This window comes from Tachypleus tridentatus, chromosome 3 (assembly GCF_004210375.1).
Source record: "Tachypleus tridentatus isolate NWPU-2018 chromosome 3, ASM421037v1, whole genome shotgun sequence".
In the NCBI taxonomy this organism is placed as follows: Eukaryota; Metazoa; Arthropoda; class Merostomata; order Xiphosura; family Limulidae; genus Tachypleus; species Tachypleus tridentatus.
This window is the reverse complement of record NC_134827.1, coordinates 2,218,912-2,238,154: the sequence shown is the minus strand read 5'-3', so window position 1 is coordinate 2,238,154 and position 19,243 is coordinate 2,218,912. Positions and strand designations below refer to the sequence as shown.

Genomic DNA, 19,243 nt, shown 5'->3' with positions numbered 1-19,243 from the left:
TAAAAGTCTGTGTGCAAAGACATTTATATATTAAGATTAAAAATACTTTTCTTCATCTTAAAACTTCTCAGATTTAATTTATGTATTCTCTAAAACCTCCTAAATACACTTCATATGTTTGGTTTCACTGAATCTATATATGATATCCGTTATTTTTTTTACCCTAACACTGTATAGTGTTAGTCAGTTTGACCAGCCTCATAACTACCAATAAAAACTCAAACCTATTTTATCCATTTTTCTTTGTAGAATGACTTCAAATTTTAACATAAATCTACATCAGGTTATCTTAAATAGCTTCCAACTGGTACCAGTGTACATCTATTATAATTAAATTTTATTGTTTTATTGCCCTCTGAACTTCATCTAACTACAAATCACACCCTTATAAGTTGTAACTAACTTGGGAAATATGAAAATTACATTAAGCTATCAAATTATGTTACCCACAAGCTGTTAACATGCATGCCTTGTGAAACATTATATTATTATTATCAGGTATTTATTTTACTTAATTTAACCTTTACTAACCTAAAGAGATCCCTATTTTTACACTTTAGTTACTTTTATAATAATAAAAAAATAATAAACACGAAAAACAAGAAATAAAGTCAACACTCAAGTCTTTTTTTCTTGCTGTCTACTGGTGATGACACTTAACCCTACTTTTTTTTGCTAATGATAGTAATACACTAAATAATTTTAATTTAATTAAATAATGGACCAAAGAACAAAGACTAATAATATGCAAAAGCAGACAATTTCCCTTAACTCTCACACTTTTTTTTTGGCTTTCCAAGTACAAGACAAGAGCCTTTACAAATCCATCAAAAATTAGTCATTATCTTTCCAATGGGAACAGAATTTGCACTAACAGTAAAATTGGCAATTCTCTGTTCAAAAAACAATGTTATACAATATGTCACCTGATAGATGAAAATCTTGGCTTTCTGTTGGTTACGTATAGCATAGAATTAAATGTAACAGAGTTATTAATGAATCCTGAAACAGAAGATGTGACAAAACTGAAGACTAAAAAATTATGGTTTGTCTAAGCAATGAAGATTTTATAATGACAAACTCAGGTTTAATTTTGTAGTTACTTTAAGGGTGATGGATAAAATAGAGAGGATACACAGAAAAAATGTGTCACACTAGAGAAAATTCAAGATTTTTTTAAATATTACTGTATTGAATTAGGATCTTAACACATATTTTACAGATTATTAGCTATGATTTTATGCTATAGTTATTGGTATAACATAAAAAAAAGAATATTAATAAAAATTTTAATGTAAATCACAAAAATCTCATAACATGCACAGTGAAGGATGCTCATCACGATAGGGTTAATCAACCTTTCACATGGTAGGCACATAAAGTTTGTTGCAACCTGAACAAGAACAAATTAAGAAATAAACTATTCCTGAAATTTAACTACCGACTCTTGTATGTAAGAAGCATTTTACAATCACCAACATTTTATTACAAGATCTACACAAGTATTTTAATTATATTAATTTCTCACATACATACATACATACATACATATATCAAAATATATATAAATACTATATATTCTTTAAAAATCAAACTGCACATTATTATTTTCTATAATTAACTATGCTTTCTATGAACAGGATATATGAGTAATATCACTCCTATTTTAATAATGAGAAGAACACATTTGAAACTAAATTACTGTATCAAACAAAAGTGCAATTAATAATGAAAACAAGTACTGCACAATAAGAAAGTAGAATGTGCAACAAGTTTAGGACATAAACAAGACTTAACATGTAGCAATAGTTCTTTTCAAAATTTTACCTGTTAAAAAAAATTAACTAAACAATTAAACTCAAAATCAGTGCCCAATTTAAATTCAAGTAATATCATATTTGTTGCTGCAATAACTTTAATCCATGATCTAAGTCAATAATGTACTGTGACTTGTGCAGATTACTTGTGTCAGAAGCACCCAACACTCATTCACTATTGTTAAAATGCCAAAACTTTAGTAATACTTCATCATTAATCCTTTAGTAATGTGTTTTGTTTTGTTTTCCACAATGTTGATGATAAAAAGAACTCCAAGAAATTTTCTCATTTCAGATTATTGTTTCAGACCTCTGGTGCATTCTGATTTCAGGCTTTGACCAGTTCAGTAATCTTGGTTGTTTCAGCAACAACCATATTCAAAACATTCTCCATCACAAACAGCTTGAAAATATTGACTGCAACAGCTGCCAGTGGCATCCATCAACTTATGCTGGTATTCCAATGTCACCATCTGGATCAGCATTGCCAGCTATGGACATATCAGTCTGAATTTAATCCAGGCTCTTTCATCATCAGACTCAGAATCATTAGACTCATAATTACTATCCCTGACTATATTGCTCCTCAAATGACTGCACAATCCTACCATCTTGTAACTATAATGGTAACAAAAACAAATCACTGATGAAATTATATATTTAAAAATGGCTGGAATGGGTAGAGAAAGCACTAATAGAGGAGTGAACAACATGGCCATATCACTACAGTGAAAACATTTTTCTGTATTCACAAAATGGGCAACACACAAACGTAATCATTATAAAGCACTTAGGAACTGTTTATCAGTACACTCACACAATTATTGTCCCTTCCCTTACTGACATGTTACCACAGTAGTAGTTCTTGACAAATATAATTGATCACTGTTGGCATGTCATTAGTGGCAAATATATTAAGCAATTTGAATGGGATCATAAGAACTGTTGACCATAACTCCAAATATACTATGTATATCAACACAAAATGCATCAAGCTTCTAGTCAAATGTGCAAATCCATTTTATACGAAACATTAGATGCATTACAACAGTATTTGTACTCAAGTTACGTCTGTAAACTGACAATGTCAGTCTTGTTCAGACTATGTAGTTAAACAAGGTGATGTTAATGAGAAGAATAGAAAGTTTGTGCATGCACATGTTGCACTTGCATAACCTCTAGAACCTCCAAAATGTAGATCTACAGTTTATTCAGTATCCCAATAATGTATCTGATAGTTAATCTAATCTATTATGTACTATTCGTAAATCAACAACATAAAATGAATAGTTGATAACTCTGACATCAAATACCTAATATCATGTAAAAGGTCATTCCATGCTACTTTGACCCCATACCCATGAACATAGGATTAAAAATCTAAAAAACATTAGTCCTGTTTGACATGGTTGAATAAACTCTAACTTTGACAAAGTACTTCCAAAACTCTGAAGAAAGTACCCTTCAAAAATATATAAAATGTTTAGAAACAGAAAGTGGGTCACAAAAATAAATTTCAAAATAGAATGATTCAAACTTTAATTATGAAAAAATAGTCCAAATAGTAAACATTTTCAATAAAATATTTTACAAACACTTGATAATTAGTTCTGAACACTGAAGAAATTTCCAGCCAAATTTTAAAAACAAATAATGACTCAATTCCAACAGAAATATTTTGGTTTAGTTTTCATAGCCATTATTGTAACGTTACCAATTGTAGTCTTAAAAATAAAAAAAAACCTGCAGAAAGGGGAAAAAAGCATGCAACAACAAATAAAATACTACATTATCATACAGCGTAAACTCTACTTCCTCATCAGTGAACTAAAAATACAAACTTCATAAATGTCTTCAAAACAACATTTTCACTACATGAAAACACGCCACCTTATTTTTTCTTGATCTTAACAAATACTTTTCCAAGATGTACCTTAAAACTCAAACTTCTTATCTACAATACACCACACACACATATTTATCCTTAGAAGTTAAATCATGATTCAATGTACTCTTTTACCCAATATTTAAAATACTTCTAATAAGCAAAAAAAAGTTTAAAAAGACCAACACTTACTTTGTCTGTCTGGTCTTACATGATCACAAATAGATCGAACTTGTGGCTCTAAATACACAGTGAGGATTTGAAAATATAAACAATATTATCACCAGTTATTAAAGGTAACTAAATTTTACAACTAACTAATTTTTTACTGAATAAGTTTGACAATTTAAGACAAAAATAGTTAATAAATATTTATATGATATGGCACCTAGAAAGTATTTTAATTATGTAATTTAAACATTTTTCTCAGCAAAATGGTGCAGTAAATTCACAGTACTAAGATTTTGTACTTTCATATTAGTGTGTCACATCAACAACAGTTGTTTGTTTCCTATAAGATGTTTTATGCAAAATGGAAAAACCACAAAATACAACATCAAAACATTTTAATCAGACCAAATTTCAGAGTATGGCCGAAGAGTGGTCTATCTTCAAAAACATACCAAGATACTGAAGCCTTTGAAAGAAGTTAACTAGATTCCTATTTAATATGTATATCTGTGACCATAATACTATGAATTCTGAGGAAAATTATGTTTACAATAAACCAACTTTTGTTTTTTTATGTCTACTCCTACTACAATGTCAGAAAAAAAGCTACTAACACTATTAAGAACAAATTACACAGTATTTTTTCAGAGAAAGTTTACACTAAAAATAGAAAAAAATATTTCTTATTCTGACAGAATTATAAACACTACAGAATAAAAAAAATATTACTTAGCATTTTTGACCAACAGGTGATGCTAGTTTGCTGTCCAATTCACAAATAACAAAATATGTAAACATAAATTCAAAAACGTCATTGAAAAGAGGAAAATGGTTCCCACCCTAATTCAACTATCATTACGCACACATACAAAAAAAAAAAAAAAAAAAGAGAGATTCTACTTCTTTCTAGGTACAGACACAGACTATTTAAATGCATAATTGCATAATGGTATGTTAACACACAGGCTAGTTAATCCTTTATGTTTTTCTTTCAACATACATTTACTCTTTTCCATTACTGCAATTCCACAAATATTTATTACTTTTCTTATTCATTTAACTGAAATGCATTTAGAAATGTTTTTAAAGTTTAGAAACACAAAATTTAACCAGTATTTTGAATATTTGAATATTTTCATTAAAGAATCTTTCTAAACTTTAAAACCTAAAATTAGTAAAGGATCAAACTAATATTAAAATATTTATGAAAAACAACAAAAAGATTCAAATATGCGTTTCAAATTATGTTTTGCTCTAATATAGAGGTTGCAAAATACATAATGACAAAATTCTAAAGTACTTGGACTTCTTTTGTAATATTTCTGGCTTTATTCTTTCTGTTTACATCACTGAAATTGAATTCACAATCATATTCTATGAGTGTTAATCTTTAAAAGTAAAAGTGTAATAATTAATCTGACTTCACATGTTATTCAATATTTCTATAAGAGAAAAAAAAACAGGTACATAACTTAATTAAAAAAAATGGTATGGTTACCTCTGCAACAAATAAGTTTATGATACTTCTTACCCTTAAAACTATTTTGTCTTACCAAATCCCATGTCAAACATTCGATCAGCTTCATCCAACACCAGAAATGTTACTCTTTCCAAGTTGGTTGCTTTCATCTTGATCATATCAATCATTCTACCCTGGTGTAGACAGAAATTACTGGTTCATAAGACACAAACTTTGTATTTGTATGTTCTTTGCTAATCCTTTCATTCTATAACCCTCCAATTGTAATCATATATCATAATGTAATAGCAAATCAAATTATTCTAATTACTTTCAGAGATTGTTGCAGGAGACAGCTGCATGTGATGTAAATTGTGACCAAATCATTTTGTAATGATGTGTAATAGGCATTGTACAAATTACAACAGTTCAAAACATTTTAAGCAGACAATAACAGTACAATGCATTAGTAAATGAATTTAACAGGCAAACATGAAAGTATAAGCATTAAGATAAATTCTAACTGAATTCTCTGATCTGACTCTAACTTGGAAGCAAAAAATTGCTTTTTAACATTAGTTAGTCCTATAGGAAGGTTATAAACTGTGAAACTGTAGCAGTTTATTTAATAAAAAGGAGAAAATCAGTACTACAATTAAAAGCAGTTATGATAATAAAAAAAAAATTATTAAAAATTATTTCGATAGCTATAATTTCCCATGATTTAAACAATTTCACTTGGAAGCAAAAAATTGCTTTTTTACATTAGTTGGTCCTATAGGAAGATTATAAACTGTGAAACTGTAGCAGTTTATTTAATAAAAAGGAGAAAATGAGTACTACAATTAAAAGCAGTTATGATAATCAAGAAAAACATTATTAAAAATTATTTCAATAGCTATAATTTCACACGATTTAAACAATTTCACTCCACTAAAGTTTTGAGTTTTCTAATCTATAGAATTAAAACCTTTTAACCTACTTAAACTTCAGATGTTCTGTTATGTGACCAACAAGCTTTGAAAATTCTCTACTTTGGCTCTCTTTATCTTTTATGCTTAATGGTAGTTGAGCAAAGTAAGAGGTTTATATAATTTTTTGACTCCTTCATTTTAAAGTTCTTTGAATGAATACAAATGAAAAAAATTAACAATTTTTTCTCATTCCAGACAGTTGCCACTCTTACCTTCAAGATATTTCTTTGAGCTTTATAGCCTATGTGTAGATGTTACTTACACGAGTATAGTAATTAGAAACAGTTCATTTTACACTGTAATTTAACAATGATTATTTTGAAATTAGAACCAAGTTAAGCAGAATATACACCAAAACTGCAATAACAAATTTCAGTTTTTAAAAAAACACAGATATAACAATTTCATTGCTTAAATTTGGATTAGCTAATCTAAACAAAACCTCATAAAATGAGAATCACATCATCAGACAATCAAAAAAATATAAATTTTTATATTTAAAAATAACATATAAAATTATAAAATCATTGTCATCATGTATATGTATCTAAGCAGTAAAATATTTAAATGCTGCAGCTCCTCCTATGTACAAAATTCTTTTTTTTATTCCAGTTCAACAGCCTAGCCAGCCAGACATGTAAATTGATTTCTATCAAGATGTCTCTGAAATAAAAAAATTTCTTCATCCAGTAACCTGCCAATTCCATCAGAAATTCTTGATGAATTGCCACTGGACTCTTTTGTTATCTCTTATATCAAATTATCTCTTTTACTAACCAGTGTAAACTAGGAGTTTCTACCAACCCAAAAAATAAAAGAATGCTTCATTGAGGCAGAATTTTTCTCCATCTCTCTACCCTGACTGAGCTTACTTATCTTTATGAACCTTGGAAAACAAACATTAAGTACAGGTGTTCCACCACTAAAAGCCCGAGTAATATCTTTTCTGTTTTTCTTAGAAACGTCCACCATTCTATCTTCCCAGCAGGTATCGATCACTTGCATGCTGTTCACCAAATCTGGTCCAGAATCACTGGTCTCTTCATTTAGTTCATGAATGTTATAACCTCCAAACAAGTAGTTGACTACATTCTAACTAATGGCTGTTTTTGTCATTTCTTTCACTTTAAAGCCAACATCCAGTCAGCTAGCAGAACCAAAATATCTCCAGACCATTCACTACCACAGATTCCAACATTCAGCAACTGGTTAACAAGTCACCTTTCACCAGAGCACTCTACAGCTCAATCATGCCCCAAGAACTTTTCAAGTATGACACAGAGAATATTTTCAGACAATACAACCAGATGCTTTTCAGTGCCAACAAATGTACAAAATCCTTATCATGTTTTATTGTGTTATTAACTTTGTTTTCTCTTTCACCCACACCCATGCACAGTCAGGGTAATTTATTCAGCACCCTGGCCCCAAAAGTGGGTTTTCACAGGGTACTTCATTTCCCCCTATAGCAAAATTATCATCTTGATTCATTGGATCCTGCAATCCCTGCCCTGAGAAGATGCCTTCACATTTAAATTTAAAACAAAGTTAGAATAATGTTAAAACCAAAGATCATGCAAATCTTTTCACAGCTTTCCCCCCACCCACTTCTAATGTTAATCTTAATTTAGATCCATCTCAAGTAATTTGGTATCTATCATACCTTCCAAGTTATATCATTGTTCTTTTCTCATAGAACCTAACCTTAATTCTATGAGCAACACTTAAAAAACAAATGTTTCTGAGTACTACTAATTGTCTCACAAGCCTCAAAGGCTTGTGAAATAAAAACCAAAATTGCTACCAAGCTATACTGATTGGTATATATAAATAAAACTTACAGGTGTAGCAACAACAATATCTGATCCTTCTTGCAAGGCCTTAGACTGCTCCCACTTGCTTCCTCCACCAAAACAACACGCTGCATGAAGCCCATAAATTTTACCAAATCGTTTGGCTTCTATATAGATCTAAAGGGAAAATAAGATAATTACAATACACAATTATCAATTCACATTGACTCCAAGAACAATTGCACAGATCTACAGGCAGGCCAGTGTTTATACTTAGTTACTACTGCTAAGTTTCAGTAGTACTTTGTTTTTATTATTACAACTGACAGATAGAAAGACAGGAACTAAAATAAGCAAAAATGTAAACAAAAAAAACTTCAGACTTTAAGAAATCCCCTCCTAAATTTTTTTATATGCATCAAAACCTTATATTTGCATATGACATGCTTGGAATAAAAGGTCATATCCTTTACTTATTTTTTCAGAAAAGTATTCAATTGTTATTTTTAATAATTTGCATAAAATATAAATTATTCATTTATCAATAAGAGAGTAAATTTAACTAATTAGGAAAACAGCCAAAAAGTATTGATCTGAAAGCTGCATTTACCATAAGAGGTAAAAATAAAAATATTTTTCACACTATTTATCATAACACATTTTCTCACTTCATTAATCATTCTAATAATTCAGTTCTAAAAACCTAGTACTGGCTAATAATAGGCTCAGTATTCAAACTTGCAAAATTTGGACAAAAGGGTATTAGATAAAAATGGGTATTGCAAATTGCCACAATCATTTTTTTTTCTCAGACTAGCTTAAATTCTTGTTAAGCTAGAAAATATTCTGTTATAAATAGAAACAAAGAATTATCTACAAAAAATTTATTATTTTCATTAAATATAAAGAAAGACTACCTAATACTTGGGAAACTGTCTAAAGTTAAGCTTTAAATAACAACCAATCTAAAACTGATTGTTATATATCAAAATTCAAAAGTGCTAGAAAAAGATTCTATTATTCTACTACATCAGGACAGCAGGAAAAATGTTCAAGTCTAATACATTTCCTACTCAGTGTGAACACAATTACATTTGAGATGGCTTAAGCAAATTTTTTATCTTACAATAAATATACTGTAATAATTTTTGAAGTTTGTATCGTTAAATTAGTTAAATATAATTGAGCATCAGTTTTTATAATTGTTTTTCCAAATTCAGACAATAATACGAGTTTCAAATATTGTAATTTTGCTCTGTAACTCCATCGTATATTAAATTTTATTTCAAGTTGCTTATCATTTTCAGTTATTCTTTATTTGAGGAAAAAAAAAAAATTTTGTGGGAAGAACCAGCAGAAAATATTTTTGAGGTCAATCACACACTGTAGTTTTTTCCCAAAGTAGTTATTTCTTATTTTAATTAAAACTTTTAACGTAGAATTTGACAACAACAACAAATCAAAAGCATATAGCATTTTCCTACCATCCAACATAATTTTTTACACAGACAAATTACAGAAGAACTCAAAATTACAACTGCAGTTGTGCTCACCAGAATTACCCAAATTTTGTGGTATAAATGTTTTTCTATTCATTTCTTTTATTATTAATGAAAATTTAATTTAAGTATTTTACTCCTCTAACACCAAATAATAAACATTACTCTCAAAGATAGCCCTTAGAATGTTCAAACAAAGTAAAGTGACTAGAATGATAAGTTTACCTGTTGTGCCAGTTCTCTTGTAGGGGCTAATATTAACCCAATAGGACCATCACCTGGCTGAAGTTCTTTCTAGATTGGCACAAAAGAAAAATGTCATATGTTATGTCAAATAAACTAATATATCATCAGCTGCAACATCTTACTAAAAAAATTAAAAATGACTATAATAAACAAACACATAAATTTTGGAAACATGAGACCTTAACTCTAATGAAATGACCAATGTTACAATTTATTTTACAGATAATGCAAGAACCTTGAATTTAATGACACCAAAACCAGTATTCAATTTTATTAATTTATTATTAACTTCTTTATTTATTTTTCATTGAAACTTGTTATTAACCATTAAAGTAGTTCCATACTAAATATCAAGATGAAACTTAATTCACAGTAATTATCATCAGAAATTATAAAGCCAAACTTTACTCATGACGCAGCAGACTCACTCTAATTTGAACATATTTTGACAATTTTACTAACAATCTTATTTACTATATTCTATTTTCTTTTATCCAAATGAAGTATATATGAAAGGCAAAAGCTTAAATTGAAAGACCTGTAAGTCACAGTATGTTTAATTACAATTACTTGCTATAACTGAGCTAATCATTGGGTATATTTATTTAAATACAGTGGCACTTACAGGCTTGCCAATTTAAGCTTAGGTGTGTCTCACTTCATCTCTTAAATGAAAAATAGCTTTTGCTCATTTTTCAAAATTTAAAGTCCATAATTCATGCAAAATGTTAAAGAATATCTGTATTTAACTGTTCTTAATTTTGATGTGATGAACAACATACAACTAACACTGTTTGCTAACTTGCACTAGTTTTATTAGACAAGGTACAAATAACACTATTAAGCTACTCTTCCCCAACAACATTGGAAATGTCACATTATTACATCCCACAGCTGAAAGTTCAATCATATTCTGGAATGAGTTTCAATTGCAATACTGGCAGACTGCAAGTTTAGTTAATAGTGTTATAAGTGTTCTAATAAGCATTTGCATAGAAGTACTTTGTAGTTATGCATGTGAAACACTCAAAACACTCCAATATCCAGAATTATCTGTATAAACTTGTTCAAAACTCTAACTCACAAAGTCTACAAACAAGGAAGCAAATAACAAAGCCAACTGAAATTGGGAGTTTATTCACTCTATTTTACAGAAACCATGACTTTTATCTCTATCCACTTCCAGGTGGATAACATAACTTTGTCAATTTACCATCTTTTTCTTTTGTTTGTTGAAATTGTCCAAATTTCACATGGTAGGTTTAAATGGTTAAAAACAAGAAATGACAAGTGTCAAATATATTTTACAGTAGTAATAACAAACCAGTATAGCAGATATATCATAAACAATGCAATTTCAAATTCAGTTACAACCATTTTTCTCCTCTAACAAAAAAAAGTAAATCCTTCTTGGTGACAAACTGTTACCAATTTTCAGATAAAATATGACACCTTAAACCTTCTTCTTGGATTTCCACTGGTCTCAAAAATTATCTTGTTGATTACCCCCACCCCACCCAAAAAACTGATCCATGGAAAATTCTTATCTCTGATAACATCCTTAAAGCTTAAAACAACTTAGATTATTATTTAAAATATGATTATAGGAAACAATTAATTTATAGTTCTATATTTTTACACTGGAATACATGAGCAGTAATTACTAGGTTCACATCGTATATATGCAAAAACGGCTCGTTTGGGTTGGAAAAAATATTTTACATGGAAGAGCGAACTTTTTCAATCCAAACGAGCCGTTTTTGCATATACATGTCTCTACAAGTGGGTTTTCTCGACATCACTGATTAGGTTCACATCAAATCTGATTATATAATATTTAAAACAATTACAAAATTATATGTAAAAAAATTAAATTTCCCTTCTTATTTTCATCAGTATCAAAATTTTCTTGTTTTAGCCATGCATGTATTTATGTAAGCGGTTACCTCACCACATATAAAATTAGCATCTTAGACTATCAAACACCTTTAGATCTGGCATATATAGATGCAAAACTTGAACAGCTGAAACTAAAATCATACCAATGCTACTAAAGAAGAAATTCCGAAATTTTTCTTGTCATTAAAGTATTTTTTTAAATTAATTTTCCTTGCTTATTATAGAAAATCAGTGCTATTAGATTTAAGTTATACCTAATATAATAAAACATAATGCTTTTAGTAAATTTCCCAACAGAAAAATGGAAAAATAGTCTAAAGACCTACTTTTTACCTGTTAAAAGTCACTTTTCTTAACCAACTCCAGAGTGAATTAAATAATCCAGAGTAGTAATAAATTCCTATCAGAAGTTATTTTCAAGATTAAAAAAGAAGTATTTCATTGCATGCAATATGAAGAAAAATATTTTTCACAAGGTAAAAAATAGTTTAAATATTATACTTGAAAGGAAAATGCACAAACTGAATCACAAAAAGAAATAACAAAAGATACCATTCATACAAAAAATGTTACTGAACTGCTACATAATATATATAACTGACTGATTTTTTTATTTTATTAGCACTAATGACTCACTAAACCTCTAATCACAATCATCCTTTATTTTTAAGTTTATGCTCTACCTACAGTAATTCCAGCTTTATGAAATCACAGTTAAATACTTACCTGGTCCATAATGTGAACAATCATGGGCCAAATGAATGCTGCAGTTTTTCCTGAGCCAGTTTTTGCTATACCGATAATGTCTCTTCCACTTAGGGCAATAGGCACTCCCTGCATACAAACATACAACATCATGATTGGTACCACAGTAAAATTCTGTACTACAATTCAAAAGGTTTCAGATCAAATAACACCATTATAAATTTAGTATAAATCTCTATATGTATATACAATACATAAAAGTCGGGAATAAATCTCTATACTGTTTTCCCTTATTTTAACATTTATAAATGCATACAACTTTTACTTGCATCAAATAAATAAAACCAAACTAGTTGGGTTCATAATTAAAACATTTGCTGAATGCCTAGAAAAGACAAATTCTGTTTTTAAATACTTTAGAAGCAATCAGTTGCAATTTTAATGAGCACACAAACATTTGCTGAGTAACAAGTAAAGCCAACAGTTGTTAGAGACTACACTTTTCATACTTACCTTCTTTAGAATAATCAACCACAGCTAAATGTCATTTACTTATCAAAAACAAATACATTTTTCTTCACGTCAAATGATACTTTAATTTGCTGAACATTCTAGACTAAAATTCTGGAAGCAGTGCTTTGATGTTTCATCCAGTGAACCAAGTTGGTACAGAAAAGGAAACCTGACCATTACTTTTGGCCTGTAGAATGCATAGACACAAAACTGCAATTTTAATTCTACAATTTTATATACTTTTAAACTAATTTACATACAAAACAGGAGTTGGTTGTTCTGATATTACTTATAATACATCACAGTGCCTTGCACATGCATCTCAAATAACTAGGTTTGATTCTATTTTAAAGTAACATCTTGTAAAAATCTCTAAAATGGAACATTATCACTGAAGAACCATAGCTCATGATTTTTTGTCTTCACAGCTTGCAAAAACACTTTTCATTCAGCAAATAAAATTACAAGATTTTATAAATACACATAAAATTTCCATTTTTTTTAGAATGTTTTAATCAAATCATTTGTAAATAAAACATTTCTTAAAATTAAGCAAACAACTATCAATATCATAATAATAACATTAAAACTAAAAAGTATAAAGCAAACAAGCATCCTTAATTAAGTAAAACAAAGGAAGGAAACTCAATTATTTGAAAACTCAAATACAAATAACAGTACAGTGACTTTTGTTCATACGACTCAAATAAGCTGTTAGGCGGCATTTTATAAATGTACTCAATACTGAAAATACTATTGTAATGTTGTTGTTTTTTTATTGGTGAGTTCTTTTAAACTATCTGGTGAAAATAATTAAAAATCCAGTCCACGTAATTGATTGATTGATTTAGTGTTTTATGGCACAAAGCAGCTAGGCTATCTGTGCCAAACGTCCAGTAAAAAGGTAAAAATAAATTAAATGTAGTAAAATACATAAAAGGGAATAAAGGTAAAACAAAACATCATTGAATAACAGTAAACATATAAAATCAATGTTGACACCTAGTCTACAATGTTAAGAGAGAAAGCAGAATAAGAGAAGTTGTAAAGGACTTTCTCTAGCAAAATGGTAATGATCATAACCCCGACAGGAATACAAACAGGTAAGTACAAGAACCACCGTCAGTCACCTGAAGTTGGCCTTTCCAGTCCTGGTTCCGGGTTATGTTGTCATAACAGCCATTATCAAAAGGTAAAATAAAAAAAGTGTTAAAACATATGGCAAAATCGTAATAAAAATTAGTCAAATGTCCTGTAAAAAGGTAAAAGTAAAGTAAATGTAGTAAAATTCCTGGTGTCGAGTTATTTAATGTTCTGGCCATTTTCCAATGTCAAATTGAACTAGAGAGATTGAGACTGAAAATGGAACCACAATTAAAAAGGTGTAATGAATAAATAACAAACATTTAAATGAGGTTAAAAAGATTAATGGCCATTAAAAAACTAAAAACTTTATGAAGGTGGACAGTGTCACCATCACTAATAACACTGTCCAATGTCACAGACAAACCCTGGGACAGAACATGTTTAAAACAGTACCGTTGTTGAGAATCATAACGATGGCAGGAAAGTAAAATGTGGCTTACAGTGATTTGAGTGTTACACAAACTACACACTGGTGCATCAGTTCCAGATAAAAGAAAACGATGAATTAAAAAACTCTGACCAATGCGTAGTCTAGTTAGAACAACTTCCTCCTTCCGAACCTTACGGAAGCTATACGGGCCAAAGCCCAATATAGGGTTTTGTTTGAAAAAGCTTGTTGTCACGTTGCTCACTCCAAGTGGACTGCCAGCTGGCACAGAGCCAAGCCCCAAATATAGGACCATAGCCCATGTACGGAATAGGCACAGTGGTGATAGTGGCAGAGCAGATAGATTTAGCTGCCATGTCTGCAAGCACATTCCCGCGAATACCAACGTGGCCTGGTATCTAGAAAAACTGGATAGAAGTAAATGTTAACACTCCTACGAAAAGACATTTCTAGTCCTGATTTCTCCCAAGCCCGTTCCCCTGGCTGTGGTTTCGCTAGATAGTAGATAGGGACAGTGGGAATCTCGTTAATCCATTCATTAATGGATTTAAATGGCAATTTCATTTAAATACAAAATTATTAGCCTAATATTAATAACCTTTCAAGTTGCTCTGGGGCCTATTAGGCCCCACGTTTTGTAGAGTGTTAAGGAGAAATGGGCCAGTCCATTTTGAATATCAGCTAGAACAGGGTGTGAGCTAACGTGAAGTGATTCCAAGGCCAGCAGAGAACTAAGGGAGTCAGTATAAATAGTGCAATTTGAGTACTGCTCAGCTTCAAAATGATCCAGTGCAAGAGATATGGTGTACAGTTCAGCAGTGAACACAGAAGCTGTAGAGGGGATTCTGCGCGCAACCACTGAACTGCAACAAACCATGGCAGAACCCACAGAGTCACCTGATTTCGAACCATCCGTATAAATTGGAATAGAAAGGGTGTTTGAAAGATGTTCAATAAATAAAAGACGGTACTTCCAATCGAGAGTATCTGCCTTTTTCAGATGACTTAAAGAAAGGTCACATTTGGCGGCTGTAATAAGCCATGGGGGGGATAAGATGACCAGTGGATTCTGCAATGTTTTCCAAGGACAGACCCAATTCATCCAATTGTGCCTGGGTGCAAAGGCCAAAAGGAGCAATAGCAAATCATCTGTTTTGAAAAAGTAAGGCCCAGTGAGGAAGGATAACACATCCCTAAGTGGGATGCTTCGGTAAGAAGCGAAGTTTCAAAGAATACAGTAAAGACAGATGCAAACAGCGAAGGTGCAGAGAAGGTTCGTGAGATTCCACATATAAGCTCTGAACTGGGGAGGTGCAGAAAGCCCCAGTGCAGAGTTGAAGTCCTTAATGATGAATGGGGTCCAGTATCTTTACAGCCGAGGGGCTGGCAGAGGCATAGACCATTGATCCAAAGTAAAGTTTTGAACAAATAAGAGCACGATATATCTTTAACGTAGAACATCGATCCGCTTCCCAACTGGCAGTAGAGAGGACATGGAGGATGTTCAGCGCTCTTTTGCATTTGACCCGTAGCTGCTTTAAGTGTGGTATAAAGGTCAGCTTACGGTCAAAGATAAGCCCCAAGAACTTGGTCTCAGGGACCACTGGCAGTGAAATTTTACCAATACGGAGTTCAGGATCAGAGTGGATACCCCGTTGGCAGCAAAAGTGCATGCAAAAGGTTTTAGAGAGAGAAAAATTAAAGCCGTTCACCATAGTCCACTTCAGTACAAGATTGAGGGCAGTTTGTAGTTTCCGCTCAATATATACTGTTCAAAACAAGAAACGCAAAAGGGATATTTTTGTTATTTTAAAGAGAAATATATATAATAACATTACAAGCTCAGAGTATGTGATGTTACACGTGTTAAGGCACTGATTGTCAGACCAAAATGACAATAAAAGTTGTGCACTTTGAAAACAGAGAAAAACATCGGATTTTTCGCCAAAACGCATGCGTGTCCAATAAATTTGTTTGAAAGATCTGCATGTTCTGCAAGTGCAACATGTGCAAAATCCCTATAAAAGTGACGGGTTCTCAGTTTCCATGGCTCAGTGTTAAGCCACCGACACGCAATACAGTTACGCCAAGACTGACTGAAGTACAACGCAATAACGCCATTGGTCGCTTGGAAGCAGACGAATCTCGATCAGATGTTGCCAGAGCTGTGAATGTCCACCCAAGCACCATCACAAGGCTATGGAATCGTTACCAACAACATGGATCAACTCGTGACTGTCCACGATCTGGCAGACCTCGTGTGACCACGCCCGCACAAGATCGCAACATCTGGTTACGTCACCTTCGGGATAGGACCACCACTGCAACGTCTACTGCCTCAACCATACCAGGGCTGCGTAGGATTTCCGATCAGACCGTATGCAACCGTCGACAGATTCTTAGGCCCATGTGCAGCCCATCATGGTGAGCGTCAGCGGCGTTTTCAACATGACAACGCCCGTCCTCACACAGCCCGACTCACCACTGTCTTCTTGAGACACCACAACATCAACGTTCTTCCCTGGCTCTCCAGATCACCAGATTTAAACCCCATCGAACATCTTTGGGAAGAGTTGGACCGACGTCTGCGACAACCTCAACCTCAGACTCTACCTCAGCTTGCAGCAGCTTTGCAGGTTGAGTGGACAGTTATTCCACAGGATGTGATTCGTCATCTCATCGCTTCCATGGGTAGGAGATGCCAAGCAGTTATTGATGCTAATGGGGGGCATACTCGTTATTGACGTTGAGTGACGTTAAACTTCACCTAGTGAGCGTGGACTTCGCCTTTGCAGACTTTGGATGTTCAGCAGTGAATGTGCAAAGTTTCACAAATGTCATACAGAACTACCCGGAATAAACTTGTTAGCAACTTGTCTCATATTTTGCCTTTTGCGTTTCTTTTTTTGAAGAGTATATCTCATGCTCAACGACTGACATGAGATGTGAAAGTCGTCGACATAGAGCCTGTTTGCAACAGTGAGAGGGAGTTGTTTAATGATGGCATTAATCTTTATACTGAAAAGTGTGACTCTCAAAACACAGCCCTGAGGGACCCCAAGGACCACAATGAGCACATGGCAGGGAACCCGACAAGATGTTTGTGAGTGGCCGAACCTCTGACATTGGAAACATCGAAGAGGATTTGGAATGTACAGCTGTACCCTGCAAATTAGATAACCTGCCTTGATGGTGGCAGGTGCACGTGGTGATGTAAATGTCAAAACGAGGATATTTGTCAGCAGTGTAACTCCGTCTTTACGAGTGGAGATGCACCTCACTGCAGAAACTCGAGTGGAGAGACCAGCAAGAATCTCTGACTCAGGGACGTTCTTCAAGTCCCTCTCAACAATAACTCCTCGTGATGAATTCAAGGTAGCATGAGGGGTAACCTCAATAGGTACATCCCAATTGCCTTTGAATTCAAGGAGTTCACTGTGTTGGGATGTGGATGTTTCAACCAATATGTCTCCAGATCAAAGCTTCTTTACTGACTCTGGAGAGCCAGCAAATCCCTCTTGTCCCTTCTGAATAAAAAAAGGGGGTTCATTTGCCCTAAAGGTTTTTCTGAAAGAGAATGTAATATAAAAAAATGGGGTACAGGTGTTATAGACGTTGAAGATTGCTGATCAGAGTCTTCAAGACGTGGTCTTTACCTGTTGACTGTTTTTTCATTATTTTATTTAAATTTTTTATTAGGAGGATCCATAGGAAAAAAAGAAAATTTCAGTGGCCACTGACCCCACCCACCATGGAGCCCTACAAGGGGACGCACTACAATTTCAAGCAAGGACACTGCAGCAATGCCAGGATTTCATGAGCACTATTCCCAAACACCAGTATCAGACACAATGTCCACAACACCCATTGAGAACTTCCAACACTGGTACTTGGTTGACTCTAGTCCAAGTGGAACAGCCGACTGACCCAAGAGGAGCCACCCAAAGGCTGCCCGTCTATAGGAATTCAAGGCCAAAGTGGTGTGTTAGTGTTGCCACACATGGCAAACACGTGGGTGGATGTTTAGATCCCAGAGGAGGTAAACTGAAAGAACAGAACCTTCCCTGGGAGGTCCCCTCACCACAAACAGGAATCCACACCGAGGGGTCCATGTGATAATTTATTTCCTGCTCCAACACTTTTGTGGTCATAAATTGTTATAGGCTGCATTACAAATGATGTCCAACCCTCTCTAACAATACTAGAGCTTAAAAAAAAAGTTTACTTGCATAAAGTCACTCAATAAGAGTTACAGAAAACACATATTCAAATACTTTATGAAATCATACAGAATGATTCACTTTTCTATCTTAAAAATAGCTCTACACACATCACACTTATATTTCTAATCTAGCTTTAGAAACAACTTTAGACACCATATCCTTAAAACCTATTAGGTTTAGTATAAACCTTGAAATTTGAACATCATCAAGACCCACAGCTCCTTTGAGTTAACATTTAAATAACATTACACATATAATCTATAACACAACTATCCATTTATTAAAGTTACTAATTAAAAAACTATTGTTCATTGTTATAAAAACACAGACCAGGATATATCCCATGTAAAGTAGATTCTAAAAGTTAGAAAATCTGATATACTGATAGCAATGTTTACAAGTTAATCTTGTATATACTTGTAAAAGTGTGAAACTGGATTATCAGTTTATCAAATCTGATAAATCTGTCATCAAATTATTTAAATATTATTAAATTTCAAAATATATCTTAGTTTATACTTTAAA

General features: G+C 32.4%; 1 protein-coding gene across 17 annotated transcripts in view; it reads right to left on the bottom strand.

Moving 5' to 3' along the window:
• Window positions 1-19,243, bottom strand: part of LOC143246210 (ATP-dependent RNA helicase DDX42) — a 125,149-nt gene that overhangs the window by 75,149 nt on the left and 30,757 nt on the right. For all 17 annotated transcript variants that reach the window (XR_013025854.1, XM_076492469.1, XM_076492475.1 and 14 more), the window contains exons 7-11: window positions 12,470-12,577; window positions 9,824-9,892; window positions 8,148-8,276; window positions 5,427-5,526; window positions 3,895-3,942 (exon numbers count right to left, since the gene is read on the bottom strand). Coding sequence is in view for 16 of the 17 variants with exons in the window: in XM_076492469.1 (XP_076348584.1) it covers window positions 3,895-3,942; window positions 5,427-5,526; window positions 8,148-8,276; window positions 9,824-9,892; window positions 12,470-12,577 (454 nt within the window). In the remaining variant the exon portion in view is untranslated. The remainder of the gene's footprint in view (window positions 1-3,894; window positions 3,943-5,426; window positions 5,527-8,147; window positions 8,277-9,823; window positions 9,893-12,469; window positions 12,578-19,243) is intronic.